The sequence below is a fragment of the Calonectris borealis genome, chromosome 28 (assembly GCF_964195595.1).
Source record: "Calonectris borealis chromosome 28, bCalBor7.hap1.2, whole genome shotgun sequence".
Taxonomy (NCBI): Eukaryota; Metazoa; Chordata; class Aves; order Procellariiformes; family Procellariidae; genus Calonectris; species Calonectris borealis.
The window spans coordinates 1,991,624-2,003,977 of NC_134339.1; the positions used below are offsets into that span (position 1 = coordinate 1,991,624).

At 40.1% G+C, this 12,354-nt stretch overlaps 1 protein-coding gene across 7 annotated transcripts in view; it reads right to left on the reverse strand.

Moving 5' to 3' along the window:
- The window catches only part of SPPL2B (signal peptide peptidase like 2B), a 37,482-nt gene that overhangs the window by 14,983 nt on the left and 10,145 nt on the right, over nt 1–12,354 (reverse strand). For 6 of the 7 annotated variants that reach the window (XR_012677586.1, XR_012677585.1, XR_012677584.1 and 3 more), the window contains exons 2-11: nt 10,828–10,947; nt 6,736–6,918; nt 5,948–6,037; nt 5,669–5,808; nt 4,686–4,828; nt 3,955–4,051; nt 3,682–3,798; nt 2,097–2,178; nt 1,316–1,390; nt 1,120–1,182 (exon numbers count right to left, since the gene is read on the reverse strand). Coding sequence is in view for 1 of the 7 variants with exons in the window: in XM_075175774.1 (XP_075031875.1) it covers nt 1,120–1,182; nt 1,316–1,390; nt 2,097–2,178; nt 3,682–3,798; nt 3,955–4,051; nt 4,686–4,828; nt 5,669–5,808; nt 5,948–6,037; nt 6,736–6,918; nt 10,828–10,947 (1,110 nt within the window). In the remaining 6 variants the exon portion in view is untranslated. The remainder of the gene's footprint in view (nt 1–1,119; nt 1,183–1,315; nt 1,391–2,096; nt 2,179–3,681; nt 3,799–3,954; nt 4,052–4,685; nt 4,829–5,668; nt 5,809–5,947; nt 6,038–6,735; nt 6,919–10,827; nt 10,948–12,354) is intronic. The other variant, XR_012677587.1, reaches the window with a different exon arrangement.

The window sequence follows — 12,354 nt, forward strand, 5'->3', positions numbered from 1 at the left end:
AAGAAATCACCATTTATATTTCATTCTACTGGTTGCAATGAAAGTCTCAAAAGAGTAAAGACTTGATTAATTTTAAAAAGTGATTTTTCAAATCACTTTAAATACTTTTTTCCCCAAGTGTTCCTATTTATTACACGATTTGCAGTGTTGAGGCACAGTACAGCAAGGTTCATTGCAAATGTATTCTCTTTAATATAGTACATTAAAGAAACTTTATTTTCTTTTTTTTTTTCCTTATGTTAGCACCAGAATAATTTTATGTACTTAAACTATCATTATTGTTCTATACAATTCATTCGGTGCATAAAACTGAAACTAAAGGGGTACTAACGGGGTACAAAAAGACAAGAACATAAGAAGTTGAAGAAATTAGTATGGATTGTATGGATTGATCCACTCGTAGTTCATCCTGCAAACAACTATTTTCTTTACTGTATTTTCCCATGCAACAGTATTACATTCATTGCTGAAAAGAGACCAAACATCCTTAAATTAACGAAACCAGTTGTCCTACAGATTCATTTCTCATTTGTTTTCCACGCTGTATCTCACTATCTCCTACTTCTCACGTACTTTCCTCCCTGAGTAACAGCCACGTCATGTTGTACAGCTCTGTGCATGCAGCTGGCTGCTGTCAAACGGTACAGAACCACTGAATACTGACTTCCGTCTTCTGTCTCCAATTCATGTTTCTCTCCTTTGCCTATAGCCTCAGCTTTTCATAAAGCAATTATCAAAACAGGAGAGGAAAGGGAAGAGACAGATCGATCGTGTAAGTTTTATCTCTTTAGGTAAAAATGGATACGCTTCATTAGCAGTAAGTTATATTTACCAATGTGGTCACATGTTTTTGTGAAGTTGAGCTAACCAGCTTCCTTATACTGAAACCCTTTTAAAGCAAGATAAAGGAAGACCAAAGCTGTTGTGATGAACCACTAAAAGTCTGCTTTGCCCCCTGTGTTTGGTGTAGATTTCCAGAGAGCTCAGGAGTGCTTATCTCCACATTAAATTCTTTTCAGACTGGCAACTCCATTTCAGTTTTGTGGTCTTTGAATTTTAGAGAAGTTGAAAGTGTACTAGCTGGAAGGTAGTGCCATATTTTCAGACTACATACAGTACCTTTTCATGAGTGGCAGAATCAGATGGGCCTGCAGCCACCTCCACCATTATGCTCTCCCCAGTCTAAAGAAAAAAGGGGAAAATTGTAAATCAGCACTTCACTCAGCAGGTCTGGGATCATTTAGGAACACACAGAGAAACAGGTCATTACACTTTTCTCTGTGAACAGCAGGCATTAGAGAAATACTTTACTTACCTTTGTTAAAAAAGGTGTGATAAATACAAAGAATACATCATACACAAAAAGAACCAGGAGCAGCAAGGTACAACCCTGAAGGAAGAGACAAGATACTTGGTATTTACATACTACGCATTAGTAAACAGCAAAGAATTAATAATTAGCAACTTAAGACTATTCAAGGCAAAAGCTAACAAGGACTAAAACAAGTCACCCACATATTTTTCTTAATTCCTAAATGGAATTCCTTAATGGAATTTTTAGCTGGAGGAATTGGGTCTCACATGCACCATATAAAAGAAAGTAATTCTTATATACAAAATTACATGTTAGTCCCTAAAGTTCTTTATCTTGTAAAATCTGGAGATGGTGCCATTTCAGTTTGTTAGGAAATATTAAGAAGGTCTGCATTTTCTCTGGAGGATGCTAAGCACAGCTTGAAACAGTATCTGTACAGGGAAACAAATTTATAGGTGAAGATAACTTGAAACAGAGTTTGAAGAGCTGCCTAAGGAGCAACTAAATGACTAATACTGATTTTTATTTTAGGATACTGAATAAGTATTCTGGAATATTTGAAAAAACATCAGAATGAGGCATCAATTGTGTGTCAAATTTACCAAACACCCTGCATAACAATCTCATGCCACTTATTGGTCTACATTATACTCATTAAATCACTCTTTTCCAAGCTACTTATGAATGGAAGTGCATTTCCAAGCCAATGTACATAAGTAGCTCCTCTGTTCAGCTAAATACAGGCAAACATCCTCTTTTTACATCTGTTTAACTTTCATACCTTAAATGTAGGCAGGCGAATTGTTTTCAACATGTAAAGACAGAAAGCAATTCCTAAAGCATCTTGCAGAACCCAGGCCCACCTAAAGAAAGAGGAGAGTAACATTTTTTGCAGGAAACAGTAAGAAAGCCAGACCAAGCCTCACTAAGGACCTGCTTGGGACAAAAAACTTCTTTAGAAGTACTTGTTTGAAATCAACATTGTTGTCAGCATGGATTTGCAAATGGGAAGTTGTGCTTGATAAACCTGATAAACTTCTGCAATGAAATTATTGGTTTGGTAGATGAGGGAAGAGCAGTGGGGATATTGTCTACCTAGACTTTAGTAAGGCTTTCCACTGAGAATATCCCATAAGATCCTCATAGAGAAACTGATGAAGTATAGGCTGCACGAGCAGACAGGGAGGTGGATTGAAAACTGGCCGAATAAGGTCAGTGGGTACCAAAATGGGAAGTGCTGGGGTCCTTTGGCCTGTTGTATGTATGTACACCCTTGTGTGCTGATCGAAGCCTACAGCTGGGGCTGTTTCTTGATTGTGTTTTGCAAGTTAGGTATGGAAGTACCAAGGCTCTTTGCTTTACTCTCGATTGCTAGGATCAAACAGAAGTAGGATTAGAGATACAAAACACTAAGGTTTCCCTAAAATCGCTACGGTCTAGATGCACATGAGAGATTATGCTGTTGTGATCAATACCTGAGCACTTGCTGATGGAGCTTTGTGCAGGGGGACATTCAGATCCACTCCAGCTTTGAGGCAGAAACTGGGTTTCCTAGATCTAAATATCCCAGGTTGGAATAGCTCTATAGTACTTCTGTACTCATCAGTCTGACACTTATTTCTCTAAAAGGTGTTTCAGAGTTGATGCTTCCTGGATTTATGAGTTCTGTCAGTGAATGATCCACAGCCTTAACACAGAAAATGGACCCCACAAAGGCAATAACAGGCATTCAAGGCAGAAGCAAAACATCTTTGGTACCATAAGCAGAAACACTAGCCAGCATTTCAGATCCAACACAGAATCCCTGATAGAGGGACCAAGACGACGAACACATATATATGGGGAAATTAGAGCATCTGGGAGTGAGGTAAGGGTTAAAAAAAAAAAAGATATCTCTAACAAAAGTGGTAAGAATAACATGCTATAATTAGGTACCACAACAATACTAGACAAAGAGAATTATTTACTCATACCAGACAGTTGAGGGAAACTAAAGATCTGACAAACTTCATCGTTATTATTCGCTCTGAGCAAATGCACATGCAGACCATCACGCTGAGACAACTTGTGTCCAACTTTCCATACCACTTCTGAAAAGCTGCCTTAAGCCAAAGACATCAGAATATGGACTGGGACTCAGAGAAATTCAAGCTTAACATGAGACAGTTTTCTGTAACTTAAACCAACAAGACAAAGATGAAGTATGTAAGGAACAACTAAGGAACAACAAGAATTTCTGCCAAAGTCTCTAGTTTCTTTCCTGTCCCTCCTAAATTCTGGATAAGTTTAGGCTTCTACAGATGTCAGTTACTTATACTATACAGCATATTACAATTTCTAGCACAGAAACTAAAATATACACTTACTGATCTTCGTTTCTGAAGATTCCCCAGACTACGCTGACAGAGATAGAAAATACCGCCAATAGCAACATCCGGACCTGTGGACGCTTGTGAAAATAAGGCAAGTTGTTGTCTGGGATTCTGAAAACGAAACACACCAAAGCTACAGTTGTCTATGTAGTTACCCTCCTCCTTTATAAACATTTTGAAGTATGAAACCACCTTGTAAATCCCACACCTACCCAACATTATAAAAAATTAATTTTGCCTATTAAAAATTTAGAAGTTGCCACATACCTACACTTTCCCAAGGGGAATCTTCTTACAAAGGGAGACAGACAACTGTAAATACCAATTGAGGCAGCCAGGCAGAATATTCCTATGATAACATAGACTGAGAAAGAAAAAGTACTAAGTCCAAGTAGGATAAGATGCTTTTTTTCATATCCTAGCTGAATAAAGATCAGACAATCAAAAAGCCTGAATAAGAAATAAGGCTTACATTTCAACAGTGGAAGTTAAATTCAGAGAATTCAAATGATTTTGATTAGATTTATGCTCTTTAAGTATCTAATTCTAGCTCATTTTACACAGGTGTACTTTATGCAATAGCTACTTCAACAAATCAAAACCTATTTAGGTTCAGTAGAAACTTATCATCTTTATAAAGATAAAAAAATTGATCCTGGATCCCATAACTTAACTTCAAATTGAACAACAACAGAAAGACGAGTATAGGTTTGAGAACACCTTTGACAAAAATAAAAGGTAGAAGACATTAGGTCTCTATCTACTTAATAGGCTTTAACGTTTGAAGGAAGCTCTATGATCACCTAATGCAACCTCACTAAAAGTAGGTATAGAAATCTACTCTGGGTTTTCTTACAGGGTTTTAAATCATATTGGGATGAAAAAACATGGCACAAGACAGCCATTTCATAATTATTTTCACAGTAAAAATGTTCTTTAAACAATGGCAGCCTTGTGATATTGAAGATGTATCAATACAAATACAACTTTAAGAGTACCTAATTGGTCATAGAAGAAATAAAGGAGGACCAGCATTGAGCAGCACATCACTACAAACACACAGATCATTATTGGAGTCACATCAACTGTTTCATCATCATGTTTCTCTGCCCCATCATCACGTTTGTGCTTCATGTACCGCCTGAAAGAGTAACATGGCTATAATCAGTCCATTCCTTCTGCAACAAAATATAAAAAGGGCACTGAATCTTCAGCGTGAACTACATGGGGTTGGAAAACATGACACGACACCAATGCCTGCATTGATTTCCACTCAAGTCAGCAGAACTCCACATTTTACATGGATGTATGAACATCAGATATAACACACTGCATAAAACAGTAAATCGCTCCATTGGTTTATCAAGAGTACTATTTTTCATTCACTAACAACTCAACAGAAGCCTGAAAATTACTGCAGAATAATTTGCTGACTTCAGAAGAAATCCTAAAGTCAGGTTGTGTATATAAAGTAAATGTTAGAAATAAGTGTGGCACAGGCGACCTCCTCCCCCCAACTCCACTTACTGGCAAAAAGTAACCACAAAATTTCAATAAAAGGTTCACAATAAACATAGTATATGTTAGCCATCTAATCAGTTTGGTTTGCACTATACTAGTAAAAACAATTTAAATTATTTTTTTATAAAAGATTTTTATGGTGAATTTTTGCAAAAGCCCAAATAGGAAGCCTATTACTATCCAATTTTCTTTCTGAGCTTTTCAAATGTTTGGCTTTTTGACAAGGCAAAATACTAAAATACTCTACATGAAAATTATACTCAATAATTTCATACAGTGACAAAGCCAATACAAGACTCAGGGCCTTTCAAGTGGCACATCAGCATTTTCCCATTCTGGTTATATAGACAGTCTCCAAACCTCACTAGCAGAGCCACCAGGTGATCTTTAGATAAATACCATGGGTTTTTTTTCTGTGAAAAATACAAGAAAACTGAAATACTACATTCCAGTTACTCACTTTTTCACATCTCTGCTTCCTGCCCAGTAGCCTCCAATTGCAACTGTCCCCACAGCCATGACAAATATAATCACCATGTTATAGTCTAGCACAGGCTCATTTGGTGCATACATCGCCCCTTTCACTGAGCTGCCGAAACTCTGCGGAGGTAAGTACAAGTTACTTCATGCGTACAGCTCTCTATAGATTCAAAGCTCCTAAGATGGACTTCAAATACTGTTGAGCAATGACTCATTTAAATGAGATAATATGAATCAGAGCATTTAGTATCAAGTTTACCTTGCCAATATCTAACATATCAGTATAGCTGAGCAGAGCCACAGGAATATCAATTTCTTCATATTGACTCCTGTTACCCCCTGGAGGAACCTGAAAGACAGTTCAGACCAGGTAAGAATACATTCATTTCTGCAGATACTTCTACTACTTCAAAAGGGTTAAAGTTGCAAGTTCTGTTTCTGTTAATTTGGAAAATATTCTAGAAAAGAACATAATGACAGCAAAAAATCAAAGTCAAAACGTATGCCTGTTTCCAATAAAACGTTAGTCATTAAAGACTGTTAACAGCAAAATGCAGCAACGAAACTTCAAGTAGTATCTTTTGCACATCAGGGTCATGGTTTTATGACTGATGTGTGCCTCTAGTATTGCTACAGCATTCAAAACTAATTTTACAAAACATACACTGGTGATGCTTCAGCTGAATCTAAAGCACTAGATTCACTGTGCTCTAGATCTCATTGAAGGTAGCAATATGGGTCAAGAAATCAACCTCCTTCTTTGATTCCAGTATTTCATAAGGATAATTCTGAGCCTTTGACTTGAATGTTACATGAGGTCTATACAGCACACTTCCTACTTAAATGAGTACCTCCTCTTGTTTCATTAATCCTTCCTTCAGCTGTATTATCTCCACACATAGCTATGCAATGTACGTACATGCATGAACACACACATATATATTATTTCTTTTAAAGAAAAGCATTAAATACCAGCAATAAGCACTGAAAACAAGATATCTAACATCAGAGGAGTATCAGCAAATAGAAAGACAGAAAGAGTCTTACCAGTCTCTCTCTACTAACAATGAGCAGCCCACGAGCTCCATTTATCTGAGCAAGCCTCACTTTCTCATAGAAGGTGCAATTCCCTCGCATCACCATGGGGATTTGATTATTAAATCCCCCATCAGGTACATCAGAAGGAGAACACAAAACAGATGCTGTCTGATCCTGCAATTGCAAAAGTGACTGAAAAGAAAGAAATTAGTTAAATATATATATATAAAATAAAATTATAAAAGAAGTCAAGAGCAGAAACCACAGAGTTTCTAAAGGGTAATTTAGAACTTTCAAGTAATGGAGTGATAGAGTATTCTCAGAGAAACTTGAAAGCTGAAACAGTGCTGCCCTCTCTATAATATAGTGTCCTGCCTTGCTTCACCTTATTGTACAGAATTCTGCTGGTAATAAAAGTTGGGTTATGATCTGCACTTGCATTTGTTTTCTTCAGCACTGTTGCTGTTCTGATGCACGCATCCAGGATGTAGGAGGAGTACAGCAAAGTGTTATAATTGCTAGGGTGGCACAGAACGGCAGGCTGTGATGATGTAGGGTATGAACAGTTAGAAACACAAACACAGGCTGAGGTGAAGTACAAAAGCATGGACAACAAAAATACGCTTCCATTCTGAAACCAGCCATATCCAGTTAGGTGAGATTTTGGATCCTAAGCACCTGGATACTGGATTCTAAGCTGCTTCTCTCACTGCTTGCAATTCAGAGATGTTGTAGGCCTGCCCCAGTTCCTTAGTTTTGGCCCTCCTCAGACCCAAAGACATCTACTCTGGTATGTTTACACAGGAACAGCCCAAAGACACTTGAAGGTTTTAGAAATAACATCAGCACAAATTGTTCCTTGCAAAACCTAACAACAACGACCATCTTCGCCCAGTTCTATTTGCAAGTCACCTGAAAAATGCAATTATCTACCAAATAACTGATTCTTAGTGTGAGCTGTGCTAACAGAAGCAGGTTACAGCCCCACTCTTGCTAGGAGTTGAGCTGTTAGGTTTTAGAAGTGTCAGGGTGAAGTTTTAACTTGAAAAGCTGACACATGTAACACTTTGTATTAGAAATCCACGGGTACGTGATACAATACCAAATACCTGTATAACTGACTCTACTGCTTTAGGAGGGAAAGGTAAGGGTCAAGCTGTTAGTAGCTCCAAGCCTATTCAGAAAACTGCTGTCTCCAACCTGGCTCCTACTTTAGAGACAGTAAAATGTCTCTACACACATTTCCTGGTTGTCCAGGTTTCAGGAAAGCTTATCAGCTCTATCAGAGCACAAAACAAATGCAGAATGAGCTCAGGCTAGTGCACTGCATCACCTCAGTTAATAAATGGCACTGCTGGAGGACTGGAGAGAAGGAGGGAGAATGTCAAAGAAGGAAAAAGCAGAGGGAGAGCTGAGGAAGGAAATAGGGATAGGCAAGGGATATAGCATAGGCAACCCAAGTGCTCTGTGGAAGGCAGATCAGAACCTGTTGAGTGCTTCAGTTTCAGTTCAGTGCAAGCTATTCTGGACCACGTTAGCTCCTGCAGAGCTACCAAAAATGTCTCCAGTGAATTTTTATAAGACTGGTTGAAACAGGATGTCTAGAGTACAGTCCCCAGCTCTCACAAATCCTACAGTCTAGAATGCAGGAGGCTGCCTGGATCCAGTTGGATGAGACCCTAAGCCTCTCAAACCAGCTTTATGCACTTCTGCGTTCCCACTTCTGCTATTGAAGCAAAGGGATACAGCGCAGGTGAGGTCAAGTGCAAGAGTTACACAGAGTAAGGTCAAGTGCAAGAGTTTATTAGCTGGGTCTACACAAGGCAAAGGCAGCTGCAGCGTCTGAGTTATTTACATATTGTCCTGGTTCCGTCTGGGACAGGGTTAACTTTCTTCCCAATAGCTTGGGGGTGTGCTGTGTTTTGGGCTTAGTGCGAAAGGAGCCTTGATGGCCCATTGATGCTTTGGCTGTTGCTGGGTGGTGCTTGCACAGGGAGGGGGGAGCACAGCCGGGGTGGTGGACCCAGCTGGCCAATGGGGTATTCTATACCATGGGACATCATGCTCAGTATTAAAACCAGGTGTGGAGGGGGGCTCCCACAAACCCACCAAGGCAAGCGCTATGTGCTCACCATGATGGAAGCAACCACCGGATGGCTGGAAACATATCCTGTGCCCCATGCCACCGCCCGGAACACCATCCTGGGCCTTGAAAAGCAAGTCCTATGGTGACATGGCACCCCAGAAAGAATTGCATCAGACAACGGGACTCATTTCCGAAACACCCTCATAGACACCTGGGCCAAAGAGCATGGCATTGAGCTAGCTCCGGAAAAATTGAACCATACAATGGACTGCTAAAGACTACACTGAGGGCAACGGGTGGTGGGACATTCAAGCTTTGGGATACACATTTAGCAAAAGCCACCTGGTTAGTCAACACCATGGGATCTTTCAATTGAGCCCCCCTGTCCCTTACGTATTGTAGAGGGGGATAAAGTCCCTGTCGTGCGCATAAAAAATATGCTGGGGAAGACAGTCTGGGTTATTCCTGCCTCGGGCAAGGGAAAACCCATCCGTGGGATTGCTTTTGCTCAAGGACCTGGATGCACTTGGTGGGTCACGCAAAAGGATGGGGAAGTCCGGTGTGTACCTCAAGGGGATTTAATTTTGGGTGAAAATAGCCAATGAACTGAATTGTAATGATGTTAATTGCTACATAATACCGTATGTCATGACTTCTATGGTTGCTATATGTCACATCAATGGTATTGCAGTAAGAATCATGCAGATTAATGAAGAATGAACTCTGATGAAACCAAGCAAAGTGCAACAATGATAGAACCGGACGAGCGCAGTGATAATGGAACCAGAACTGGCCTCAGCATGCAACAGTCCAACACCACACACCATCTCTCCTGCCCTGAAAGATTGTTGTGACAGATGCAGCCCAAAGTCATGGACTAAATGAACTCAATGGACATTTTAGAGGGATGGCCCATAGACTAAGGGAATGATATCTGTATGTGTACATATCAAAAGGCAGGATAAGTGGTGGTGATTAATTGGAATGTATTGGAAAATACAGAGAGACCTGGCCATGACATAGATGGTATAAAATAAGGGGTGGATACTGTCCTGGTTTCGGCTGGGACAGAGTTAATTTTCTTTCTGGTAGCTGCAGGGTGCTGTGTTTTGGGTTTGGTATGAGAGGAGCATTGATGGCCCATTGATGTTTTGGTTGTTGCTGGGTGGTGCTTGCACCAGGGACTTTTCAGCCTACCATACTGTGCCAAGTGCAGAGGAAGCGGGGGTGGGGGGAGCATAGCCAGGGCAGTTGGCCCAGCTGGCCACTGGGGTATTCTGTACCATGTGACATCATGCTCAGTATAAAAACTAGGGGGGGGAGAGGAGGGCCCTCACGCATGCGGGACACGTGGTTGGTGAGCAGTTGCATTGTGCATCGTCTGCTTTGTATATCTGTTATTGTTGTTATTGTTATTATTACTGTTCTACTTTGGTTTATTTCTATTATTAAACTGTTTTAATCTCAACCCGGGAGTTTTCCTACTTGTCCCCTCCCGATTCTCTCCCCCATCCTACCGGAGGTGGAGGGTGAGCGAGCGGCTGCGTGGTGGTTAGTTGCTGGCTAGGGTTAAACCACGACAGCAGCAAAAGCTTGACACAGTTTCTGACTACTTATTCTTACACTTGACAGAACTATGAACTAATGAGAAAGCACTAAAGGTCACAGTTCAGTATATTAGCAAGGCCACGTGGTATCTTTTTGTATCATACTGACATACAAAAACTCCTTTCCAACCATAGGTAAGTCCAATTTTCATTTAATTGATCATGTTGTGCAAAAGGAAGATTTTTGTTTTGAACCAGAAATAGTCATTACTTCTGCATGCTGCTTGGAAAATAATATTGCATCATAGCACTGCCTAGGATATTCTTAACAGATAAAAATATTTTCTAAGTAGAGCAAACAAAGTAGTTGCTTCAAACTCTACTAATCCAAGTTAGAAATTAGAAGTTTCCCTGTAATAAAGGCATTTTTGAATACATTCTTCTGTCATTGCTTGGCTAGGTACTTACAGCTTTACCCAGATCATGTGGCAAATGGGCCCACTGAGAGTTGAAGAGGATACAGTAGTCTTTTCCTTTGCTGCTCCCCTTCTCTGAAAGGACATGTACCATCCCATACTCACAGTACACCTGAAAATGCAAAAAAAAATTCACTACAAGATTTTGGGTCACATGAAATAGCAGACTGATGGGCGTAACTTGCTGTTGACTAGCCTGCTTTATATTTTACAGAAAACGAAAGATTCTATAAAGTTTCAGTATCTGTGCAGGGAGTACAGTCGAATTTGTTATTTCCATCATACTTCAAAGACTTAGATACATTAGGCAGATTCCCTCCTACACAGGAACTGGTCAAAGAATCAACATCAGTGAGGTTTCATTTACTGGATATGTTTTTTAAAAAAAAAAAAAACACAAAACAAAACAACCCCAAACAACATAGCCAGAATGGCGCATATATGTATATAACCAAAGCAATAGAAAGAAGCTGGACTACTGCAGAACAGATAAGTGAGCTAGAATAAGAGGCCTGGCCCCTACCAACTGCTGAAAGTACAGCCTGAAGTAATGACCAATTCTAGATTCACAACGCTCCAAAATTCAGCCTTGCACACCTTTGCTGTAGGTCTGACGACCCCACAGCATCATCGGCTCTCTTTTTCTGTCCTAGGTAGCACATGTAGATTCTCAAGACTACATACTGCATATACTTTTCCCTGCTTCAGTGACCAGCAGTCACTGCTGTCAAACTCCAACAATATCTGCTACAAGTAGTGAAGATTACATAGCTAAGAGTTATAATTACAGGCCTGTACTGGGTCTGGCTGGGATGGAGTTAATTTTCTTCATAGCAGCTGGTACGGTGCTGTGTTTTAGATTTGTGACCAAAACAATGATGATAACAAACTAATGTTTTAGCTATTGCTGAACAGTGTTTGCACAGTGTCAAGGCCTTCTGTTTCTCACTCTGTCCCCCCATGAATAGATTGGTGGGTGCACAAGAGGCTGGGAGGGGATACAGCCAGACAGATGACTAAACAAAGAGACATTCCATGCCATATAATGTCATGCTCGGCAATGAAAAGTGAAAAGAGTGGATTTTTAAGGAGGTTAGCCATCTTTTGCTCAGGAACTGGCTGGGCATTGGTCTACCAATGGAGTTGGTGAGTGACTGCTTTTGCATCACTTGTTTTGTTTTCTTTCTTTCTCTCTTCTACTTCTCTTTTGCTTATTAAGCAATTTTCATCCCAGCCCACAAGTTTTCTGGCTTTTACTCTTCCTTTCTTCTCCCCTGTCTCAGTGGGGGTGGGAGGGGAAGTGAGCAAGTGGCTGTATAGTGCTTAGCTGCCTACAGGGTTAACCTACAAGGTCACAGAGGCAGAATGTGACAGCTTCACTCCAGTTGTTTATGGGTAAAATTCCTTAACATGAATAATGAATCATGAACTTTGGCCACCTTTAACTTGATGTTCATCCTCTGGAACAGAGCTCAGTTACAGTGGAAGGACCATCTGAACTCTACACTCTAGTACAGCC